The sequence below is a fragment of the Sorex fumeus genome, unplaced genomic scaffold, assembly GCF_029834395.1.
Source record: "Sorex fumeus unplaced genomic scaffold, SorFum_2.1 ptg000111l, whole genome shotgun sequence".
Classification (NCBI taxonomy): domain Eukaryota; kingdom Metazoa; phylum Chordata; class Mammalia; order Eulipotyphla; family Soricidae; genus Sorex; species Sorex fumeus.
This window is the reverse complement of record NW_026606168.1, coordinates 7,847,064-7,873,175: the sequence shown is the minus strand read 5'-3', so window position 1 is coordinate 7,873,175 and position 26,112 is coordinate 7,847,064. Positions and strand designations below refer to the sequence as shown.

The window sequence follows — 26,112 nt, the reverse complement described above, 5'->3', positions numbered from 1 at the left end:
AGGTTTTCTATCTTAATTTTTTCTTTACAATCAGTATGTGGGTTTCTTTGCTTTCCAAAAATTAAAAATGTAACTCTCTTCTCTCCAATACAGGAATACTCTGAAGACAGTAATTCAGAGCCAAATGTGGATTTGGAAAATCAGTACTATAATTCCAAAGCATTAAAAGAGGATGACCCAAAAGCAGCATTGAGCAGTTTCCAAAAGGTTCTCTCCTTCTCTCTCTTTTTCTTGATTCTTTGTCTTAAGTTTTTTTATCAATTGTGTCTTAAGTCAAGTTCCAAGTGATTTTCGTAAAAAAAAAAAACAAACCATTTTAGATGCTTGATGGTAATCTTGTAGGTTTTCCTTGTGCTTGCATATGAAAGTATTTCCTGAGGCCTAGCCAGTTTTTCATTTAAGAACCTGGATCACATCCTAAAACAAACAAATTAATGTAGTTCTGGTACAAATCATTGTGATGCTATAAGTATTATATATGCCACCTTGTTCCTTTTGGGGAGCATATGGTTTCACTATTAAATAGTGTGATTTCTTACTATTTACACCCTCTTGCATTTGTACCATTGAGTTATTCAGATGGGAAAAGTAGTTCAAGGACTGACTGCATAATAATCAAGAATTAGTTCATCTTAAAAAAAAAAAAGAATGCATTCATCTTTGGTTTGTTTTTGTGTTCAGCCATACCTGACTGTTGTCAGGAGCTCCTCCTAGCTCCTTGCTCAGGACTCTGTGGTGCTGGTGATGGAATTGGGCTCCTGTGTCAGAAGCACATGGGTAGCTCTTTGAGACATCTCTCTAGCTTGAGAACCAGTACTTACTTAATCTTTAATGAAGGCATCTTTAAGTAAAGCATTTTAAGACTTAAGATTATTTTTCCTTTGTTACTGTTGCTTTGATGACAAGGGGTCCTACTCGTGGCCAAAGTACTCATACACACCTGTTGTACATTGCTTTGGGGGTTACACATTTTTGGTGTAGGGGTCTAAGGTAACACAGAAATGCCAAAACTACATGTCATCAGGGATTGAACTTATCAATACCCCCTGCTTACAAGACAGGTATTGAAAATGTTTTTCATGTTTGTGATATAAAATTAATTCAAAACTAACTCTTAATGACATTGGTCTAGTTGGGTCTAGTTGGAAAAGAACAGTACTAAATTAGACTAAAATGTTCTTATTTTTAGGTGTTGGAACTTGAAGGTGAAAAAGGAGAATGGGGATTTAAAGCACTGAAACAAATGATTAAGATTAACTTCAAGTTGGTAAGATTTGTTTTCAATGGAATTAAACTAGAAGTGAAGTAAAATCTGCAGGTACAGATGTCATGGCAACAAAGTGGCATTGTATCCAACTCTCTGAATACTTCATTGATATATTTTCACACTTAGTCTAATTTTCTTGTAATGTAAAACAACAATAACACACAGTTAAAATTTTTAAATAGCAGTTTTCTGATCAAGAAAGTATTCCTTTTTTATGGATGGTGTTGGGCTGCATGATTGAGTGACTTTGCTTCAACTATTAGTGTTATTTTTTTGAGTTTGAAAATCTACTTTTGGTGTAGATTTTTTTGTTGTTGTTTTTGTTTGGGGGCCCACAACCAGTGATGCTTAGGGCTTACTTCTGGCTCTGCATTCAGGAATTACTCCTAGCAGTGATCAGGGGACCACAGTGGATGCCAGAGATTAAACCCTGTTTGCTTCATGTAAGGCAAGCACCTCACTTACTGTCAGGCCCCCCAAATCCAAAAACTTACTTTTTATTGCAGCTTCTTTTCCACTGATTAGGGCCAACCCTTAGAATTGTTTGTTCCCCTTTCCTCCAGCAGGGTAAAAGTGAAGGAATCATCAGAAAACAGTAATTGAAAGAATTAGGCATAGACATGAAATTAGCTTAAGACCACTAGTAGGGCCAACTTAACCTCTTTAGCGAATCACAACACCCTAAAAGAGAGAAAGCAAAAGGGAATGCCCTGCCACAGAGGCGGGGTAGGGTGGAGGGGACGGGGTGGGGGTGGTGGGAAGGATGCTGGGACCGTTAGTGGGGGAAAATGGGGACTGGTAGAGGGATGGGTACTCGATTATTGTATGACTGAGACGTAAGCACAAAAGTTTGTAAGCCTGTAACTGTACCTCACGGTGATTCACTAATAAGAAAGAGAGAGAGAGAGAGAGAGAGAGAGAGAGAGAGAGAGAGAGAGAGAGAGAAGGAAGGTAGGGCCAGGTATGTGGCTCGGCAGTATAGCACATTCCTTGAACATGGGAGGCTCTGAGCTGAATCTGATGTACTATGAAGGAAAAATATCATTGAGAAGTTGAAGTGGTAGTACAGTGGGTAAGGCACTTGCTTTGAATGCAGCCAACCAGGGTTCAATCCCTGGCACCCTGAGCCTACCAGGAGTGATCTCTGAGCTCAGAGCCAGTTGTAATCCCTGAGTACCACCTGGTATGGCCCCCAAACCAAAAAGAAAGCAAGGAAGGAATTGGATACATACTCTCTATAGCTAGATTAATAATGCAGAGGGCTATGAGAAAACATAGTTGTCTATAGGAACTTTTGATTAAACTGGGTAATATTAGGGACTCAGCGCTCAACACTTAAGACTCTGATAATAGGACTCGGGAGATGGCACAAAAGGCCAGAGTGCAGGTGGACATACATGAGCCCTGGGTTCTATCCCCAAGCAGCACTCGTGGGTGCAAGCCCCAAACCAAAGTTTAAAAAAAAGACTGGTAATACCAATAGCACTGTATCACTGTCCTCCCGTTGTTCGTTGATCTACTTGAGCGGGTCTAGTAACATCTCCATTGTGAGACTTGTTGTTACTGTATTTGGCATATCGAATACATCACGGGTATTTATCTAATAAGTCACGAATACCAGGCTTTGCTGTGAGGGCAGGATACTCTCGGTAGCTTGCCGGGCTCTCGAAGAGGGGTGCAGGAATTGAACCCGGGTTGGCCGGGCTGGCTGCTTGCAAGGCAGAAACCCTTCCACTGTGCTATAGACTATACCCAGTGGAAATCTGCCCTTTTATAAATAAATAAATAATGGTTCTAATTTCTAAGAGCATTTAAACATACACTTCTCATAAAATTTAATTTTACTATTTTACCTTAAGCCATAATGGGAAGCAAGAAAAGGAAAATATAATTTATATTTTATATTATTACTGTTTATATTATTCTCTACCTTTTTGTTCCAGTAACATCTGAATAAATCATGGATCATTAAGGGCAGTTCAGTTTCTATCCTCCTTGCCCACCTCAGTTTTCATTTGGATTCAGAATTGGACCCGTGTTGGTAGAGCAGTGTTTGGGGGACCATATGGGATGCTGGGGATCAGACTCGGGTCCTCTAAGGCAGGTGCCTGTCCCACTGTGTTATCTCTTCAACACCCTCCCTCCCCACCCCCGCCTGTGGAAATGGTTTAAGGAAACCCTCCTGACAGTAAATGCAGAAGGATTTATTAAGAACTACTATGCATTTCATGACAGTTAAAACCTACATATATTTTTCAAATCTTTTCAAGACCTTAAGTGATAGTAAAGTCTTTGAAAAGTTAGATTTACATAGCATAAGGAAATTAATCAGACTTTCTGCAAATACACTTTTTGCTAAATTGCTTTTTTAGTATCAAGATAGAATCTCAAGTTTAGGACAGTCATATTACTGGTTACCTTTCCCCCATGAGATGTTTTTGTTAGCTTGGGCTTTAGTAGCTCACTGGTAAGATATTACCTATTATATTTACCCCCCACTTGGTATAGGTATACTTGGAAACAAAAGTAGTTTGATATGTGCTGATAAAGCATTTAATTTTTCTCTCCGGTGGAGTTGGGGGTAGGGGAGTATGCTCACACGTGAGGCTTGGGCCATATCCAGAGGTGCTTGTACTACTCTTGGTGTTGCGCTCAGGGTTCATTTCCTGGGGGTGCTTGGAGTAGTGGAGATCAGATTGGGGTTGCCTACATTTAAGACAAGTGGACTTAACCCCCATATTATCTCTGACTGCTTATTCTGTTCCTTTCCTTTCCTACCTACTCCTGCAACTGTTTTTATTATAAGGGCTAAATATTACTGGTTCATTATTCACCCTAACAAACATGTTTCTGTATTAATCAAGAAAAAAGAATAGTCTTCCAATCCTGCATTTTCCTGATTAAAAGTAGGGTAGAACCGAGTAAAATAGAGAAAATAAAAGCAATTAGAGATTGTAAAAATTGTGGATGCAATACTGAAGTTTTAGATTTCTAAATTTACTTTTACACTATCACTTGGATTAGATGCTCCATTCAGTACCTAAGTGTGGTCAATTTCACCCTTAAGTAGTTCTTTTTTTCTCAGATCTTTCTGTTTCCTGGAATAACTACCCTAGTATAAATAGTCCTGCAAAGAAGAGCAGCATTAGCTGTGGCCACTAACAGGAGAAAAGATATGTGTAATTATTGTTAGAAAGCTTCCCAATGAAGGAGTGAAATGAGATCTGTTTAGCTGCTGTCCAAAGCATTTGAAAAGTTGAATTCCTATTTTTCCGTCTATGAATATTTTAGTGGGTTTTTTTTTTTTCGATTTAAATATCTTTGGGTATTTGAAATTTGGAAGTCTGCAAATTAGCCTTTTTACATGCTAACTTAATTTGGCTAATACAATGTGAGTAATTTATTTCAAATTTAAGATAGAATTATATTTTTCATGTATATTTATTCTATTACAATGTTATGTTTCCTTTTGGTTAAGTAGTAAATGTACTATAATCATACTCATTTACGTATGTCTGTACATAAATAACAATTCTAATAATGTATTTTTTCTTCCCTCAGACAAACTTTCCAGAAATGATGAACAGATATAAGCAACTATTGACCTATATTCGGAGTGCAGTCACAAGAAATTATTCAGAAAAGTCCATTAATTCTATACTCGATTATATCTCCACTTCTAAGCAGGTTAGATAAGATTCTATTTCTCCCTTCCCTGCCCTCCCCCCCCCCACCTTGGTCCTTCTCAAGTGTTTGTTTATATTAAGGGCTTTGTTCAATTTTCAATTTTTGTTTTTTTTTTTCTTCGTGGGTCACATCCAGCGATGCTCAGGGGTTACTCCTGGCTCTACACACAGGAATTACTCCTGGTGGTGCTTGGGGTACCATATGGGATGCCAGGTCAAGCAAGGCAAACACCCTACCCACTGTACTATCACTCCGGCCCCTGTTCTTTTTTTAAAAAAAATAGGTTTAATGATTCTTATTAGATTATTAGTATGTTTTTAGAATATTGTATATTTTCTTGGAAATAGTATTTTGTAATATTAAAAGGTAATATAACTCTAGCTCTTTCTTAACTTTCAATATTCACATAATTTACACATACGGCTTCTACAGATTTATCTCCCATTGTTACTATCCCAGTTCCTTTTAATAAACTCATCACTATTTCATCTATCCATCCTTGAATGCCAAATACAATCACAAGTCATTTGTGTAGATTTATCAGAATATAAAGATTCTTGAAGAGAGATAATTGACATTACTCTTTGTTCAGTAAATGTTTCTACAACAGTGGTGGATGGTGGGTGATGAATGGAGGACCGATAAAGAGGAAACTGCACGGGGCATGGGCAGTGATGGTGCTCTTTGTCTTAGTTTTTGTTAATAGGAAAAGCATTTTCATTACAAAGAACATTTTTTGTTTATATCCCTTAAGCAGCATTGTCCAAAGTTTCAGCTCTTCTACATTATGATATTAGGGTAGAAATAGTATTCTCATTTAATATTCCTTAGGCCGCTGGATGTGCTTGTAAGAAAAGCAGTTTCTCTCAGAATCAGTATCTTTCATCATACCTATTCTACTGAATGGGCAGTTTATTAAATAGAAGGGAACATCTTTTGTTACATTAGTCTTTAATTGTACTAAACCTAGATGTGGGCAATATTAGAAAACATTTTCTCAATGGGGAACATGTTTTCTGAGTTTTACAGACAACTGTCATTGAAACATTGGTGTACTATTTTAATTTTAAATAGCATACCAATAAGATACCTATGCGGATATATACCTGTAGAGATAAGGATTTAGAATTAATGTTTAAGTTTAAAGGTTACAAGTTACTACTGCATGCTTTTATATGTTAGCATTTATGTTTTTTGAAAGTAAGAATACATAGTGGGTGACAGCTTTTATTTACTGGGCCAACAGGAGTAATGAATTAATAGGCAGTCTTTATTGAAAAATAGTAAACTTCCTTATTCTCATAACCCAGATGCCTCTTGATTCTGTTAAATAGAAAGCCAAAGTAGGAGAAATTCAAACAACTGTAGGACCAGAAGTAGTAGAAGGGGAGTGTCTGGGCAAGGAGGCTTATAAAGCAAAAAAATAGTGATTTCCATGGGAAAAAAGTCACACATTGGTGGATTGATGCTATCTAATTTGCGCAAATTATCTCATAGTGTGGGTTTGTCTTTTCCTTTTGCTGTCTAATACACAGCTAAAATACTTTGGTTCCACCCAATTTTTAGCAGTTTGATTAATCGTGTTTATTAAAGTGGTTTTTTAGAGGAAGAAATCTATTTGTTTCTTGTTTTGTTTGGTGTTGGGGTCATGGTGCTCAGGGCTTACTCCTTACTTTGTGCTTAGGGATCACTCCTACCCCATCAGAGTCAGGAGATCATACGTGGTGCTGGGGATCAAATAACTTGGAAGGCAAGTGCCCTCTACTGTACTTACTCTCCGGCTCCTGTTTGTTTCTTAAGTAGTTGCTTAATGTTTGCCATGTGGTAGTTGTCAAATAAGAGTTGTGTGGATATGGTAAACACTTAATAATAATTAATCTGGTTCTCTGTACTTCCATTAATATAAAATGCATTGTTGGATTGGAAAAGACAAACCTATACTGTACGAGCCGTAGATATTTTCTGGGGTTTATATTTAAAGTTCACATTAAAATTGATTGTGGTGCTTACTATAATTTGGTCTGTATTTTGTAAAGGCTTTGTTAATTTTGTGGACTGTTGCATTTGATAAAGTAAAGGTAGGGTATCTTATGTGTATTTAAAATTCAAAGATGCACTTTTAGTTTGCTCAAATTAACTTTATTAACAGGTACAAATTTGCTGTTTACAATTATAGAATTCTGATTTTTTATGTCAGATGGATTTACTGCAGGAATTCTATGAAACAACACTGGAAGCTTTGAAAGATGCTAAGAATGATAGACTGTGGTTTAAGACAAACACAAAGGTAATAATTTTGTTATTTTTTTTCTTTTGAAGAGTGAGTTGATATCCTTAATAAACTCCTAAGATTTTACTCCTTTTAAAATATTTTAATTTTAATCATGATTTTTTTCTTACAGCTTGGGAAACTGTATTTAGAACGAGAGGAGTACGGAAAGCTTCAAAAAATTTTACGCCAATTACATCAGTCCTGCCAGGTAAAACTTTTTCTTTCCTTTTTTTGGTTTAGCCACACTCAAGTGATGCTAAGGGCTTATTCACGGCTGTGCTCTGGGATCACTGTGGCAGGGCTCAGGGGACCGTAGATGGTGCTGCAGAAGGAACTGCAGTGGCAGTCTTGTGCAAGGCAACAGCCTTAACAAACCCTTTACTATCTCTCCAGCCCTTTACATTTTTTTCTAATATTTTTTCTTAATAAGAGGATAAGAAAAAAATGTACTTGAAACATTAGAGTTTGATTTTTTTTTTTCTTTTTGGGTCACACCCGGCGATGCTCAGGGCTGACTCCTAGCTCTGCACCTCTGCACTCAGGAATCACTCCTGGCGGTGCTCAGGGGATCATATGGGATTGGGATGCTGGGAATCGAACCTGAATCGGCCGCATGCAAGGCAAATGCCCGACCCACTGTGCTATTGCTCCAGCCCCTGTTGTTGATTTTTTTAAACATCAAGCCCCACAATAAATTTGGAGACTATAAAGTGTAAAATGCTAGGGTTTTTTTCCCCAGAATATTACATTTCTTCTTGTTTTGATCCTAATTTCAATCCTTTGAGGAATGAGGTATAGATATTAATGAAATAAGCAAATAGGCCAGTCGTGAATACTAAAAATAAACCTTTTATGTCTAGAGCTATTGCCCAGACATATTGAAAAATGATGATATAGGAATGTGTAATAAAAATACTATATATTATTGTTTATATTGTGACTCATCTATGATAGCACTGTCTAGTAGAATTTCATGTAACAGTGGAAGCTGCCTGTGGTACTTATTGTGGTAGCCCTAGTTACATCAGATATTTAAAATTGTCAAATATGAAGTTTTTTTCCCCAAATTTAAATAGCCACGTGGTCTGCACAATGTATCTCTGACTTTTAAGTGGAATTGTAATTTTGCATTGTCTTTTATGTTTTGATAAGTTATTTATGTAATGGCTGGCGCGATAGCACAGCGGGTAGGGCGTTCGCCTTAATACTGGTTTAAATGTAATGTAAAAATACTATTTTAGGGGCCAGAGAAAATGGGGCTAAGATGGTAACTTTGCATGTGCCTGCCAGGGATTGGTCCCTGGCACTGTATATGGTCTTCCAAGCAACTCCTTAGAATGAGCTGAGAATAGCCCCTAAACATTGCTGGGTATGGGATTGTCTGTGTGTGTTTTCGGTGTGCTTGCAGGCACACATGTGCAGTTTGAAGAATTTTAAGCTCTTTCATTATTATGTACTATTTAATACTGTGAGGGAAAGGAGCACAGAAAGTGTTATAAATAACTTGTTTTCATTTAATAGGTCTATCCTTTTGTTTTTAAGAACAGGTTCTTCATAATTTATCTTTTTAAATAGTATCACTTATAAATGGGATCTTTACATGTTCTGAAGTATAATCTAATAAATATATAAATGAGTTCAGTTCCATGTGAAGTAAAAATGGTCACTCAGAAATGCCATTTCTGAGTGGACATCTTTTAGTGAATAAATAATAAAATGGGAGAAGTCTTCTAGAAAAAACTTGCTTGGTTTATTTTGGAACATAAAGAAAATGTTTAGTAGCATTATCATATAGCAGAGATATGTGATAATAATTTAGATATGTAAGTTGTCCTGCATATCATAACTTTTATTCTAATTATGATTCATTAGTGAATAAAAGTTTGATTTGGAGATCTTATAAATAACTGTAGGGACTGGAGAGATAGTATAGTGGGTAAGGTGCTTGCCTCGCAAGTGACTGACCTGGGTTCAATCACCAGCACCACATAGGGTACCCTGAGCTCCTCCAGGGGTAACCCCTGAGCGCAGAGCCGGGAGTAGTATGACCTGAGTACCACTGGGTATACCCCAAAACTTAATAAGTAACTTTCAGTTTTATGTTTGTCAACATTTTATATATGATTACTTGGACTTTATGCTGTTTTTTATTTATTTATTTATTTGTTATTTTGCAGTGCCAAGGATTGAAAGGAGTGGTAGTGCCTGCACTTGCCACTGAGCACACACCCCTAGCTCTGTACTCAAGGGCCACTTATGGTAGTGTTCAAGGGATGCAGTCCTAGGATTAGAACCTACCAGCTGCATACTGACCTTAACTCCTTTGCACTCTCCGGCCCCATAGGCTGTTTTTAATGGCCTATACTTGGGGCTGCTGTTCATCTTTCAGAGTCAGATTCATGTCATTGCCTTTGTTTTTCCCTTTGACACCCCCAAGAGGGTGAGTCTCTCTCCCTCTCTTCTTCACCCTATCCACTCTTTCCTTCTCCCATTTTTTGCTACAGCCATCAGTGCTTGAAGGCTATTCTGGGTACAGTGCTTGGGGGTAGCTCCTGGTCATTGTTTGGGGTCCGCGCATATTCAGGGATCTGACCCTGGGCTCCTGCATATAGAGCATGTTCACTTGCCCTGGGAGCCATCTCTCTGATCCTTAAGAGTTAAAAACCTTATTATTAACAGTATTGTAAACAGTGGTTCCTAAAACTAAAATACATTTAAAGACAGTATTATAAGTTATACATATCTCCTGGGCCAGGGGTGTAGCTTATGTTGGAGGCCCTCTTTTTGATTTCTGTTACCAAATTGTCCCCGTTGCACCATTGAAGCAAAATCTTCGAGCAATTCCAGACAGAACCTAGAAACAAATATTACCCCTGGTCACTTCCTTATCTGAAAACTAGAAAGGATCCTTTTTGTCCATTAAAGGTGATATTCTTAGTACGCTGGTTCCCAGTTAAAATGTGTGGTGCATTTTTCAAACAGTATATTAAATACAAGGTTTTTAGGCTCACTTGAAACAAAAATTACTTAGTTGACTTTGAATTGTTTCTATTAAAATTCATTACTTGCTTTTGTAGACTGATGATGGAGAAGATGATCTGAAAAAAGGTACACAGTTACTAGAAATATATGCTTTGGAAATTCAGATGTACACAGCACAGAAAAATAACAAAAAACTTAAAGCACTCTATGAACAGTCACTTCACATCAAGTCTGCCATTCCTCATCCACTAATCATGGGAGTCATTAGAGGCAAGTTCGGTGTGGAGTGGGTGGGCAGTGATGGGGAGACCTCAGACTATTGTTAGTTGTAAGTTGGGGAGACCTCAGACTATTGCCTTAGTGAGTCTACAGTTTGTTTCTGTTCTAGTGAAAATTAATGACAGGGTTCTAAAATCAATTCAGTGACCTACACTAAGAAAGAAATTAAATTTTTAACTTACAAATATGTATCTATAGAGAAAACATTAATTGAAAAATTATCAGAATTCTGTTCTTGAATTGTAAGGGTACACTTAAAATTAGTTTCTGCTTCAACTGAGAATGAACATTTGTAAATGCTTTTTTAGCATTTGTTAATGAAAAGCTTAATTTTTTAGAAACTATGTACTCAGTGACTAGTACTGTTTAGCTTATAGAATTATAAGCCTACAGGTTATTAACATATCTTATTGCTGAACTTGCAACATCCTTATTTATTCATGTTTTATTCTTTATAGAATGTGGTGGTAAAATGCACTTGAGAGAAGGTGAATTTGAAAAGGCACACACTGATTTTTTTGAAGCCTTCAAGAATTATGATGAGTCTGGAAGTCCACGACGAACCACTTGCTTAAAATATTTGGTCTTAGCAAATATGTTAATGAAATCTGGAATAAATCCTTTTGACTCACAGGAGGTATGTATGTGTTATAGTAATTTTTTGTCAGCTTCTTTTGTGATAGTGCCTTTCTTTTTTGTATACATAAACACAGTTAACTTCTTTTTTATTGTATTTAGGCCAAGCCGTACAAAAATGATCCAGAAATTTTAGCAATGACAAATTTAGTAAGGTAAGGTTGGTTATTTATTTTTTATTGAGTCACAGTGAGATGCACAGTTACAAGGTTGTTCATGATTGGGTTTCCGTTATATAATGTTTTAACACCCATCCTTTCACCAGTGTAAGGTAAGGTTTTATATTTCATTAAAGGTAAATCTCCTTTAAACAGTTATCAAAAGGCGAGGAAAGAATTTTTCGGAATTCAGATACTACTCAGTATTTTCTTTTTCATATTTTGATTTAAAATGTATAGGTTTCTAAAATCTTCATCTTTGAATAATTTATCATGTAGTTTATTAGTGAATACTGCTTATTTGAAGTTTATATGTAAATATTTTTCTGCAGAAAACTTTAGATGTTTTTAAAGAATTTATATCATTTTGCCTCTGGGGAATAAAACTTTTTATTAAAAAAAGTAATAAAAAGTCCAGAGAGATATTACAGGGGTTAAGGCATATGCCGTATATATGCAGCCTACTCTGGTTCAATTCAAGTGTATTGTTCCCCGGAATAAAAGAAGCCTTAACTCAGGTAATTTTCTGGGAGTACCAGTGGAGTCATAATTTTGAAAAATAACAAAGACGTACTAGTGGCTTCTGTAGAGAAATATGTAACTGGAAAACCTATAATATTAACCACACATAATTTTAATTGGTAAAACCAAACAGTCAGACCTGAAAATAGCTTATGAGAGCTACCTAAGATCAGTGAAATGGAGCATTTGATCCTTAACAATACCCCACATGCCCAGGTAGATGTGTGTTAATATCACAACTAACAGTATGTACCCCCCCACCCCCACCCGGGGAAGCACTGCTAGTGTGTGAGCAAAAGTAGGCAAGTCCTGCAGCAAGAGTGTTATAACCCATAATCATTGGGGTAATCATGACAGTGAAAGGAAGGAAGAAGTGTGTTCAGATATATAGATATATTTTTTCAGTTTTGGAAAACTACACCATAGGAAAGGAGGCCTATTTTCCTAAAAACTAAAAATCAGTAAATAGGGCCCAAGCGGCAGTACATTGGATAGGGTATTTGCTTTGCATGCAGTCTACCCAGGTTCCCCTTATCAATGCAGGTGTAATTCCTGAGTAGCCAGGTATTACTGAGGATTAGCCAGGAATAATTCCTGAGCCTTGCCCAAAACAAACAACAGCAATAAAAGCAACAAATAGCAAAAATCAATGAGCAAGAAAATTTCTCCTCTAAACCAGGGATAAATGGAGTCTTAAGCTTCAATGTGCTTTCTTTGTAGAAAAGTATAGGAAACATTAGGTTTCTTTAAGTCCTTTGTTTCAGATTGTACAGTTGAGTTTATCTTGACAGTATAGTTAACATGCATAAAGTAGATCTTGGTGGATCTGTATAGATGATTTTAAAAGGGACTGTTAAGCACATGTAATTCAATAATAGAGCACATACTTTACATGTATGGGACCCTAGATTTGAAAAAAATCCCTAGTACAAAAATTTTTATTTATTCAAAATCAGGTGCTGTAAGATTATAAATTGAATCATTTACATATAGACTTAAATAATTGGAGAAAATAGCTTATTGTATAATATTATCCTGTATAAAATATCCTCATTTACTTTTTTTTTAATATGGCTGTACTTTTTTTTTTTTTTGCTTTTTGGGTCACACCTGAGGGTGCACAGGGGTTACTCCTGGCTCTGCACTCAGGAGTTACTCCTGGCGGTACTCAGCGGACCATATGGAATGCTGGGAATCGAACCCGGGTCAGCCGTGTGCAAGGCAAATGCCCTACCCGCTGTGCTCTCTCTCCAGCCCCTATGGCTGTACTTTTATGTTGCTGTGATTTATTTTTTGAAACTGTAATTTTAAATATCACTTTAATGACTGATGTGTTAACTCTACTTGCAAGAACCCAGGATTTGATTTTTGGCACTGTATGGCTCTGTGACCATCATTGGGAGTGGACCCCCACCTGAATATAGAGCCAGGAGAACCCTCTGAGCACTGCTAAGAGTGGCCCAACCCTCCACCACCAAAAAAAATTAATATCAATTTATTTTATGGGTACTAGGAATAGTTAGGGTGTTAAAAACCCTAAATTGATATACTAAGAAATCTCTTTACTTCTTTAGTTTACTTTAATTTGAATTAAGTTGATGGTAATTGTAGAAGTTGATTTCTTCATCTTAGTTCATCCCTCCTGCATTTAGCCATATAAGAGATGTCGAATTAATTTGATTAGCTAATACTTTTTAAAGATAATTTTAAGATCTTTTAAAACTCTTAAAAAATATTGAGGGAAATTTTTACTGTAGATATTAATCTCTTGTCTGAATTAAAATGTTTAAGTAGATGGGGCCTTAGAGATAGCTCAATAGACTAAATTTATGCAGAAGGCCCAGTGTAATCCCTGATATTGCATTGTCCCCTGAACACCAGCAGATGTGGCTCAAAATAAAACAACTTTCAAAAAATTTTAAATACATAAAAAGTGAGTGAAAGAACTGATTAGTTTTTAAGATATTGGTTGTATTTATATCAATATTTCTAGTGAAATATGTGTCTTTTAACTTGGACTTACTATTGTAAATTTTGACCCAAATAATTGTTCCATACTTGTACAAGACTTATTCATTCATTCATTCATTTATTTTATAAATGTAGGAGTACTGCTGTTTATTCAGCCATTGATTAAGCTGATTGAATTGGGAATGAACTCCACATTACTTTTTTTTAATTGAATCACCGTGAGATAAAGTTACAAAACTTTCATGTTCAAGATTCAGCTGTACAATGATCAAACACCCATACTTCCACTAGTGCACACTTTCCACCATTAGTGTCCCCAGTATATCACCCCCCTCGTCCCAGACCTCGCCCTGCCTCCATGGCAGACAGTTTCCTCAGTACTCTCTTCTTTTGGGCGTTATGTCTTGCTCAAATGTTTCTACCACCATTTAAGCCAGCCTGCCAGGGGCAGATGCTAGATCATCTATTGTCCCTTGCTCATTTTAAATATCATGGGTGCCACTGCCACACGCTTCTGGAATCCTAGATTGTAGATTGTTGGGTTCCAGAGGCATTTCTGCAGGGCACTAATCCATTTTGGAGTTCAGTTGGGCATTTCTGGACCAGGGCTGTTGGTGTGCTAGGGTGGCGCCCGGAGGCACATTGTGGATGTGACAGGCAGGTTGACGAGCAGGTGAGGAGCTGGAGAGAGACAGCCCAGCTCCTCTGCTGCCATGCGGCATGGATATTTAATCCTGGAACCTGCATACCTGGGCCTTGCTTGTGGAAGCTTTTGATTGCGGGGATTCCATCTGCAGTAGGTGGGGAGATTGTACCTGCTCCATCTGGAGTGACCCAGTGAAATTGACTCAGTATGGGGCCTGGAGAGATTTCCAGCTCTGTGGTGTCTTCCGGGATTCCCTGCTGTGTCTCTGGACCAGGGCTGTCGGTGCACTAAAATGGCACCTGGAGGCACATTGTGGGTGTGACAGCCAGGCTGACAAGTGGGTAGGGAGCAAGGGAGGGACAGCTCAGCACCTCTGCCGCCATGTGGCATGGAAATTTTGTCCTGGAACCCACATATGTGGACCTTGCTTGTGGAAGCTCTTGGTTGCCGGGTTTCCATCTAGAGTAGGCGGGGAGAGTATACCTGCTCCATCTGAAGTGCCGCTGTGAAATTGGCTCAGTATGGGGCCTGGAGAGATCTCTGATTCTGTGGTGTCTTCCGGGACTCATTGCTGTGTCTCTGGCTTTTCATCTCTTTCGAGATTTATTTATGGGTCTCTACAGCGAGACCAGTAATAGAGTTTACAGGGTGACGCTGAAGTTGATTCATGGAGGTGACTGCCTGTGCTTCCATGTGTATTGGGAAGTGGGGGAAGGTAACCCACCCCAACTCTGAAAGCCTGGAGATTTCAGTCACAAAAACTGCATACCTGAATTTTCAGCAGATTATATCTTGGGGAGGTTCATTCTGAGATGGTGGAGTCAGGCCAGGGGTATGGTGGCAATTTTGGATTGTGGAAGCCAAGCAGCTGCTGGGGACTCTGCTTGGGTAGGCACATACCATACCTTGGTAGGTATGGAATCCCAGGAATCGAGCCCCGGTTGGCTGTTTGCAATGCAATCGTCCTCTTCAGCCCAGGAAAAGTTTTTCTTGGTTAAAATAGATAGGTGTACAAATGTTCTCAGTACTTGAATTTGTCCCCCTATAGTATATTATAATAATGTATTTGGGATAGGTAAGAATGTAACACTTCCCAATTTTATCTTCCTAGTCAGTTGCAGCAGACTAGAGGAAACTGATTCCTGTTGAAGCACATGAATCAGCTGCCCCTAACATGAAGTTACATTGCGGCCCAACAGATGGAAGCACAGCAGAGGGCGTTCAGAATGGCTGATGATATGTCTTACATATAAAGCAGACAGTGGTGCCATATCCAGAAGGTTGGCTTCTTCCTTCTCAGCACCTTAGCAATTCGCATAGTCTCTGAAAGCATTTTTTCAAAAGTAGATACTAAACTCAGAATCATCAACATATATCAGCCTTTGGCCTTCTGCAGCAGGGTCCTTCATTCTTTGTGTGTTTTTCCCCTTTGGTTGTCTTCCACTATAGTTTCTGCTTAGTTCAGTGGAATTTCATGACTAAGAGAGAATTGAGACTCAGCTACTTCTGTGAAAAGTCTTGGCAGTTGCTGGTAAAAGTTAAGAAGCTACATATATAAATAACCTTGAGAGAAGGTACACTATTGTATTTGAAAGTCTGCAGGTGACATAAAACCCGTGGGGTTTTTTTTTTTTTTAGGATTAAATACACAATTTAAATAGCAAACATCAAGTTATTAAACTATTGTCAATTCTTAAAATGCTAGGGCTTTGAGGTTGTAATTAGCAGTGTGTAAACTTTTAACTCCCTGAAAAGATTTGATCTTCCCTTACAAGACCAAAAACATTAAAAAGAAAATTATTTTATTTGCAGAAGGTTGTGTTTATCTACAATTTCTCTGACACAATCTATGATTAAGTTTTTGTATATGAAAATTGAGAAAAAGACTTTGTGAAATTAATCATCTCATTTGCCACCTATCTTCTATATCTAACAAATGTATACTTTTCTTTTTCTTATAGTGCCTATCAGAATAATGACATCACTGAATTTGAAAAAATTCTAAAAACAAATCACAGCAACATCATGGATGACCCTTTCATACGTGAACACATTGAAGGTGTGTGTTTTTCTGGCAACTGCATTGTGTTTGCTTTGCCATTGTTAGATGATGCTTCTCATAGAGTCACTTTGAATTGAGCTGTTTCTCTTCTGTTTGTTGGAAAGTAAAAAAAATTTCCTAAATGCTGTCATGAAATAGATGCTCTCTAAATTATAAGCTGTTTTAAGGAAATCATAAACCAGTGTTATGTTATTATAATCCAGTTTTTATAATGTCCACTTCATTTAATGTGTCTTGTGGGTCTTCTCCACCTTTATGATTTTTTTGTTGTTGTTGTTCTGTATTTACTACTGATGTTAGGTTAGTTTTTAGGAATTATTTCAGACAAATAACAAAAAGACTTGAAAATATCCTGCTATCACAGTACTGCAGTGCATTTACTATGTAAAGTATGCTAACAAAGTAGGAGAGAGAGTACCTGGACTAACTTTTCCTATTACATAGCCAGTCCTGGTTCAGTGCTCGTTATCACTGTGTATCACCTCAAAATGAAAAGAATCAAAATAAAAAGCTGAACAACGTATCAGTTAAATATAAATATGGGCTGGAGCGATAGCATAGCAATAGGGTGTTTGCCTTGCACGTGGCCGACCCGACCAAACCAGGTTCGATTCCTCCGCCCCTCTCAAAGAACCCGGCAAGCTACCGAGAGCATCTCGCCTACATGGCAAAGCCTGGCAAGCTACCTGTGACGTATTGGATATGCCAAACACAGTAATAAGTCTCACAGTGGAGACGTTACTGGACCCACTCAAGCAAATCGATGAACAACGGGAGGACAGTGATAGTAATCCGTAAATATGAATATCAGTAAAAATAAAATAAATTCTATCAGTTAACAAACCAAAGAAAATTATCCCTTATGCTGGGGTTTCTTTATTCCTGTATGTTGCCTGTTGTTATGCAGTTGTATGAGGATTTTCCTTTTACACTGTTGGGGACGGGTTGTTGCGATCCCAGAGTCAATGATTATACTCAGGGCATCCTCATGCAAGACTTGTGGTCTGCCACCTGAGCCACATTCTTGACTCATCAGAAGGTCTTTAAATGGCCATTTGAAACAAGTCGTTTAAATACAAAAATTGTAGTTGAGAAAATCTGTTCCTTTGGAAATAACATTATATTTGGTGGAAGGAACAGCATTCCTGGTGGTACTTGACAGACCATCTAGTGCTGGGAATCAAACAGGGCTTGTCCATGCAAAGTATGCACTCTGCTCCTTTGAGCCATCTCCCAAGACTGGAGATAGCATTCTAGCATTCTTCCCCCCTCCCCCCCCTTGTCTGTCATAGCAATTGACCATGATAAAAACTTTTGTATTACGACCAGTGATAGAGCACAAGCCTTGCATGTATTAAGCCCTTCCTGGGTTCTGTGGTACTTCGTGGTCCTAGGTAGTACTGAATGTGTCCCTGCTCCCTCTACCCCTGCATCCTATCCAACCAGATGTGGGGCTAGGCACCGAGTACTACACCACAGCAACAGCAACAGAAAAGCCCTTCTATGTATGTTGCCTAGAATGATATTGTACTTTGTGGTTATAGAAAAGTATAGAAACCTTGTGTATGAAGTTGTCTGTATCACTGTAGCACTGTCCTCCATTATTCATCCATCGAGCGGGCACCACTAATGTCTCCATTGTGAGACTTGTTACTGTTTTTGGCATATTGAATATGCCACGGGGAGCTTGCCAGGCTCTGCCGTATGGGTGGGATACTCTCGGTAGTTTGCCAGGCTCTCCAAGAGGAACGGAGGAATCCAACACCGTCAGCCATGTGCAAAGCAAATGCCCTACCCTCTGTGCTGTTGCTCCAGCCCATGAAGTTGTCTAATTCACAAAAATAGTAAGATATTTATATATGAAGAAACTAGAGAAAATTGTAAAATCACTATAAAAGGTATTGAAAGTAGGTATTGAAAATACAAAATTGCAAACTTAGTTGCTGTTCACCAAAGCTTCTTAAAAGATGTTAGCTATGGGCTGGAGCAGTAGGTTATAGGGCATTTAGCAGAGCCTGGCAAGCTCCCCGTGTCGTATTCGATATGCCAAAAATAGTAACAATAATGGGTTTAATTCCCCTGACCCTGAAAGAGTCTCCAATACGGCAGCGTTGCGAAGGACAAGTAAGGAAAGGCTGCTAAAATCTCAGGGCTGGGACGAATGGAGACGTTACTGGTGCCCGCTCGAGTAAATCGATGACCACTGGGATGACCGTGACAGTGTGATAGTGACAGATTATAGGTTATAGGTTATAGGGCATATACCATTGGCTTATAGGACATACGCCTTGCACACGGCCAACCCAGCTTCAATCCCCAGCATTCTGTATGGCCCCCTGAGCCCTCCAGGAGTGATTCCTGAGTTCAGAGCCAAGAATAAGCCCTGAGCAACATTGGGTATGGCCTAAAGAAAAAAAGCTGTTCGAGGACTGCGATATCACTCAGGTAATAGTACATCTGCCATGCATGTGTGAAGCCCTCTGTTCCATATTCTACACTGCATAACCCTCAAGCACCTTCATATGCCCAAAGAAATTACTAACTGCAAGGGAAATACTGACCAGTGAGAAGGCAAGAGAGTATTTTAGATACAGTCACTGTCACTGTCACTCCCATCATTCGTCGATTTGCTTGAGCGAGCCCAGTAACATCTCCATTGTGACACTTGTTACTGTGTTTGTGAAACTTGACAAAATTCAGTGTAAGAGAGAAGCAGCCTCTAACCAAATTGCGGATATATGTTGGATATTTTTGTGTAATGATTATTTTATGCCCTTGTCAAGCAGATGCATTTTGAGAAGATAGCTGATATGGACAAGATGATTTAGAACTGTATGATTTATGTAGAAATCATTAAAAACAAGTGTTTTTTAATTACTGTCTTTTCTTTCAGAGCTTTTGCGAAACATCAGAACACAAGTGCTCATAAAATTAATTAAACCTTACACAAGAATTCATATTCCTTTTATTTCTAAGGTATTTATATTTACGTATTTTGATGTTGATATTTTGTGTTTTAAAATGCCTCATGTCTACCTTCCACTTAAGGAAGAATTTTAAGGACTGGAGAGTTCAGTGGGCTGGATTGCATGTTTTGCATCCAGAAAGTCCAAGTTCTGTCTGTAGTAATGCCACTGTAGTCCCAAAACAAAAAAAAATAAAATAAAAATAGAATTTTTAATTTGATAGCATTTGTAATGCTACATTTAAGAATACAGCATATCTAAAGGGATTTTTTTTTTCAAAGAACATTTAACACATGCCTTTGTTTTATTCCCAAATTGAGTTCATAAAAAATATATATATATAGGGAATTCTTTTGTGGGGGATGGGAGGGTTGTGGTAGAGGGTTTGGAGCTACACCTGGTGGTACTAAGGAGTTATGATCTTGACTCTGTGCTCAGGGATCACTCCTGGCAGGGCTCAGGGGACCATTTGGGGAGCTAGGAGTTGAACCCGGCTCAGTCACATGGAAGGCAAGCGGTCTACCCACTGTGCTATCACTCTTGTTCCAGATTTTTCTCTTAAAATACTCCTTCTGAGACTGGAGAGATGGTACAGTGACCCATGAGCATAGTCACGAGTAGCCCCCAAGCATTGCCACTTATGACCCAAAATACCCTTTGGTATTGCTATACCTGTAACACTGTAGCACTGTTCTCCAGTTGTTCAACAATTTGCTCAGTGACCAGTAATGGGCACCAGTAACGTATCCATTGTGAGACTTGTTACTGTTTTTGTCATATCGAATATGCCACAGGGAGCTTGCCAGGCTCTGCCGTGCGGGCGGGAAACTCTCGGTAGCTTGCCAGGCTCTCCGAGACGGGCAGAGGAATCGAACTTGGGTTGGCCAAGTGCAAGGCAAATGCCCTACCCACTGTGCTCCAACCCAAAATACCAAAGTAAGAGAAGAAAAGCTATGTGTAAAAGAAAGAAAATTTTTAAAAACTATATAAGACTGAAGTATAAGCCCAAATAAAATTATGGTGTTGAAGAAAAATTATATGTATAAAAGAAAATTTTAAAAAATACTATGCAAGACTGGTGAAGTATAAAGCCCAAATAAAATTATGGTGATAATTATACTTAAAAAGTATAGTGTAAATTTTACCTTTGGCCTTTTATATTTTCAAAGAATCTTTTTAAGTGATAATGAAATTCATTTTAGATTTTCACTGACTGTCCTGTTAAGTGATAGAAATTTAAATTAATAATTATATAAAATTTTATTTTGTAAGTTTATTACGTAGAATTATAATGAGTATTTTGTCTTAGGAATTAAACATAGATGTAGCTGATGTGGAGAGCTTGCTGGTGCAGTGCATATTGGATAAGTAAGTACTTGGCTACTTTCTAAATCATAAAATGTTTAGAACTACAGATAAAGGTGACAGATGTAGAAATTCAGTTCTTAATTTCTTTTTGCTGCACTATTCTCTGTTTTTGATAAATGTTAGCTTTTTTTTATTTTTTAATTTTTGTTAGTGAAACACCATGAGGTACAGTTGTAGACTTACAAATTTTTGTGCTTGGGTTTCAGTTATACAGTGATCGAGTACCCATCCCTCCATCAGTGCCCATTTCCCACCACCACAGATCCTAGTATCCCTCCCACCCCCCATACCCCCCATTCCACCCTGCCTCTGTGGCAGGCATTCCCCTCTGTTCTCTCTCTCCTTTTGGGTGTTGTGGTTTGCAAAAGAGGCATTGAGTGGCAATCATGTTTGGTCTATAGTCTACTTTCAGCATGCTTCTCCCATCCTGGGAGGATCCTCCTAACACCCTTTATTTGGTGCTCCCTTCCCAATCTGAGCTGCCTTTTTCCCTAGCGTGTGTGGCTGGCCTCCAAGCCATGGAGCAAAATTCCTGGTACTAATCTCAGCCATTCTTAGGTGTTAGTCTCCTGTTTTGTTACTTTATGTTCCCCAGATGAATGAATGCAATCTTTCTATGTCTGTCCCTCTCTTTCTGACTCATTTCACTTAGCATGATACTTTCCATATAGAACCACTTGTGTGTAAATTTCATGACTTCATTCTTTCTGACAGCTACATAGTGTTCCATTGTGTAGATGTACCAAAGTTTCTTTAACCAGTCATCTGTTCTCGGGCACTCAGGTTTTCTCCAGATTCTAGCTATTGCAAACAGTGCTGCAATGAATTATTAGCTTTTCTTAAGCACACACACAAAAAAATGTTCTAAATGTTTTTTTAGAAGAACTTTTTAATCAGTATTTGACCCACTTGCAGCTAGTAAAAAGTAAAGGCCCTAGAAAATTAGTGAGTTTTACTTTATATTTTAAGTATGATGATGTTCCGTGAGTTTAAAAATTCTATTTTTAAGAGCAGTATGTTAAGCCTTTACAACTTATATTTGCTTTGAGTTTTTTTTTTATTCCATTGAACCACCATGAGATACAGTTACAAAGCTTTCATGTTTGAGATTCAGCCATACAATGATCAAACACCCATCTGTCCACCAGTACAAACTTTCCACCACTAATGTATTACTTCACTATCCACTCCCCAACCCCAACCCCCCCACCCCACCCCAATCCCAGCCTGCCTCTGTGGCAGACAATCTCTCAGATACTCTCTACTTTGGGGCATTATATTTTTCTTGAATTTTCCCACCACCATTCAAGTCTGCCTAGACACTAGATCACTTATTTTTCATTGCTCAGTTTGCATATCATGAGACCTTCTGAAATTCTAAGATTGTAAATGGTTGAGTTCCAGAGACATCTCTATAGGAAGCTAATCCATTTGGGGATTCAGTAGGGAGTTTCTGGCCCCGGGCTGGTGGCAGGCCAAGATGGCACCCGGAGGCAGGTTGTGGGCGTGACATCCAGCATCAGGAGTAGATGGGAGCCTGGAAGAGACTGCCCAGCTCCGCTGCTTGGAAATTTAAGTTTGGAACCCCATACCTGGGCCTTGCTTATTTAAGCTCAGGGTCGCCAGGATTCCATCTGGAGTAGGAATTCCATCTGCACCTGCTCCATCTGGTTCACCTGGGGGATACCGACTTGGTGTGAGGCCCAGAGAGATCTCCAGCGCTGTGGTGCCCTCTGGAACTCAACTCTGCTGTGTCTCTGGGTTGATTGACTTTTTGCCCTTTAGTTCTTCAGTGAAATTGTTGAAACATAGTTGTAGCTCGATTGTATCTGGTTTCAGAGAAAAGATATTAATGCCAAACTCAGTAAAAATAGGCAGTCTTTTTCTTGCATTTATTAATAATGTGAATATTTCATGAACATGTCCAGGCGAAAATGGTTTGTAGACATGTCCTCTTATTTATTTACTTCCAGCACTATTCATGGCAGAATTGATCAAGTCAACCAACTCCTTGAACTGGATCATCAGAAGAGGGGCGGTGCCCGGTATACTGCACTAGATAAATGGACCAACCAACTAAATTCTCTCAACCAGGCTGTAGTCAGCAAACTGGCCTAACAGAGAACAAGCTTTTACAGACGTACTTAAGGCAACAGTGCAGAGATGTAATCCTTTAAAGAACTGGGAATGGCAAAACTACTGTCGGTTGATGTGTCCTGAAAATTATTGGAGTTATGGCAGAAGTGCTTTTTTTGATCAACTGGTTTGTGTTTTGCTGCTGCATTTATCCCAAGAAAAACAGCTTTAATCTCCAGAAGAAAACCAAAATGCCATGGGATTTATGCATATTGACATCTTGCCCTAAACATACAACATCATAGTAATTTGTCATGGGCAACATGACCAGAGAGAAGATTTTTGTCATGATTTTAAATACACTGACACGCTACTGTTGGTTAAAATTAAACATGTTTTACCTGCAGAAATTCTCTCAAAAATAACCTGCAATAACTTGAAATGCATATTCTTTTGAACATTTCCTTTTCTCATGTATAAATTAAAATGTTTGCTGCATTTTGCAAAATGTCAATTCTCCAAAAATGTGTCCGTATATTTCTGTACCTGCAGTGTAGTAAAGGTTTAGAAGAAACCCCATAATTATAGTGGCATACTGTCACTTAGGTTTCAAGCAGCAAAATAAACAGTGCAGCTCAGAAATTGTAGTTTGGTTCTTGATGTGTTTTATTACATTTTAGACTTTTGTTATTTAGTACCATAGAAGTTTCTAATTATTTTATCTTCAGTTAATGCTTTTACAAAGCCTGGGAGCAGATAAATTATTTGCTTTCAAGTCTTAAAAAGTAGTCTTTATTGCTATAGAGAGGATAACTAGTTTCTAGCAAAACACTTGCATAATACTTTGACAGTGATGCTCTAAAGGAATAAGATTCTTCATTTGTTGTTGGGGTTCTTTTCTTTTTAGGAATGATATTCCTTTTTAAAAGAAAAAAATTCTAACTCTCCGAATGTTCACTTTAAACAAATATGACAGAACGTAGACAGCTAAATGAATGTTGCCCTATGGTGATCATGCTGGAAGATTATTTCACAATTACAGCAGTCTGCCAGTGCTCAAAACCCTTTTCTCTATTTTAGAATTGCATTTAGAGCTAAATTGAGTCACAAATACTATTGATTACAGATTTTTTTTTAATATTACGCAGCTTGTTTTATGGCTATCATTTGGTACCAAATGACTTATGACAGTGTCCCCAAATTAAATGTTGTTGGGGTAATGATAAAAAGTATGCATCTGGTTTTGAAGGCAATCTCAACAAGTATTTTGAGTAGTGGTAGCCTAGTCAGAATGCGCTGCATCCTTCCAAGATCACACAGCTCATTTGAATGTATTGAGTTTGGGGTGTGTTTGTTTCATTTTTTATTAAAGTTCACATTATTTTATAACATCAAAAGGAAAGAATTTAAGATTAAGATTATTTCATTTTTCTATTGCTTGTTATTATGTTAAAAAGTGAGTGACAGTTCAGAAGGAAAACTCTTGGAACTGAAGAATGACAGCCAATAATTTTTGATCACTAAATCAGATTTTATAAACAGAGGAAGGAGCATGGACTTTTAAAAAAAAAGGCATGCTTAATCGGTTTTATTGAAATTTACGAAAATATGTGCTATATATTTATACTAAAACTACATAATCCTTAGATTTAGGAGAGCAATCATTTACTGTCTTTAGCAGATTAAAGCAATAGTAAAACAGATACAGGTTGAAAATTGTAGAAAAACGGAAAGAAAACAAAAGACAATGTCTCTGGTAGGGAATAAAGTTTAAGACTTTATAAAATTATGTGTATTTTCTTCTCTTTTACATAAATCTTTTGTGAAAAGCGTGCTAAATTTTTTTTTACAGGAGTGATAAGCTAGGATTTATTTTTCAGTATTATTTTGAGACCCTTTGTTATTCAAATAAAAATGACAAATTTCTGTGCCTGTATTCAAATATGTATGCATGTGATAACTGGAAAGCCCTCCTTAACTCTTATTTGCTGGCATTGAAATTCCAAGGATTTGAATGATGTGAACCTTTAATCCTCCAGCTCATACCTATGATACCTTTGTTGTGTGCAATAGTGCATCTTTAGTTTCTAGAGAGAATGTACACTTGTTATTCTTTGGGAAATAAGGCTAAGTATATAACAGTGTACAAAGTCTTTAATATGATTGTGTATGTGTCACATAGGCTTTGTCTAATATTCTCAAGATCTGTTCTATAATTTGCCACATTTGTTCTAGAAAATATTTTGACATAGCCAACAGTCTCACTAACTTGAAACAATATTGCCCTTTAAAAATTACGTTTTTGTACACTGTCTTGTTAGTTGAAATTGTGGATTGGTTATCAAAAAATAACTAAATTTAAGGGATTTTAAAAATTGGCAGATTCTTAGCATTTACATTACTGGCTAAATCTGTTTGTGAAAACTGTAACAACAGTTTACATCAAACTGTAATGTGTTCGATGTGTTTATCTCTTTTTCCTTTTTACCCCTAAAGTTGGATAAACTCACTCCTTGGCAAACGTTGACTGCCACAATGGTGTCTGTTGCAAAAGCTGAATTTCCATTCCTCATTATAGCTTTTACATTTAATTTTAAAGCTAATTAAAGTTTTTTTCTCCACGTCTTTATGTAAATAACAACTTTTAAAGCAAAGTAAATATATATGTATAAATAGTGTTTTTATTACATGAATCTCAATGATCAGATTCTTATTGATACTCTCCTTTCACATTGAGGGCTCAGTTCTAATGATTCTGTTTTAAGTGGGCTGCACTGTGGAGAAGAGTACAGAGCCACTTGTTCACTTACAATTCAGAGTTTTGTTACAGACTAAAAAACAGCTATTGGTATTTGAAATATCCATGATGGAGAATTTTTTTAATCAGTAGTTTTCGGTGAACCAGGTAAGTACATTTTTCATTTAGTGCAAAGATAGGGATGGGACTAGCTAATCAGCATTTGAAGCAATTATATTGGGACACTTAATCATTTTAGGCCTTAGGATAGACGTATTTGCCTAGTTAGAGTTCTCTTAACTTTTGTGAGGTTCTTGGAGATGTTCTGTTTAGCAACATGTTCTTAAGAATTAATATTACGACTTTCTAAATAATATAAAATTTTTTATTTGCTGTAGACTTCTTGTTTTAGTTTTTTGGGAGTACCAGTAATTGAACCCAGGACCTTACATGCTAGGCAGGAGCATAGCTGAGCCATATATC

General features: G+C 37.6%; 1 protein-coding gene across 2 annotated transcripts in view; it reads left to right on the top strand.

Annotated features, from left to right (window-relative positions):
• Window positions 1-25,579, top strand: part of COPS2 (COP9 signalosome subunit 2) — a 43,143-nt gene extending 17,564 nt beyond the window's left edge. Inside the window, exons 2-13 of one of the 2 annotated variants that reach the window (XM_056135368.1) lie at window positions 94-207; window positions 1,190-1,267; window positions 4,829-4,954; window positions 7,152-7,241; window positions 7,357-7,434; window positions 10,304-10,478; window positions 10,946-11,124; window positions 11,226-11,278; window positions 16,382-16,479; window positions 19,376-19,458; window positions 20,758-20,816; window positions 22,790-25,579. In XM_056135368.1, coding sequence (XP_055991343.1) covers window positions 94-207; window positions 1,190-1,267; window positions 4,829-4,954; window positions 7,152-7,241; window positions 7,357-7,434; window positions 10,304-10,478; window positions 10,946-11,124; window positions 11,226-11,278; window positions 16,382-16,479; window positions 19,376-19,458; window positions 20,758-20,816; window positions 22,790-22,934 — 1,278 coding nt within the window. In that variant the 3' untranslated portion in view covers window positions 22,935-25,579. Of the gene's footprint in view, window positions 1-93; window positions 208-1,189; window positions 1,268-4,828; window positions 4,955-7,130; window positions 7,242-7,356; window positions 7,435-10,303; window positions 10,479-10,945; window positions 11,125-11,225; window positions 11,279-16,381; window positions 16,480-19,375; window positions 19,459-20,757; window positions 20,817-22,789 lie in introns of both variants that reach the window. The other variant, XM_056135367.1, reaches the window with a different exon arrangement.
• Window positions 25,580-26,112: the final 533 nt, after the last annotated feature.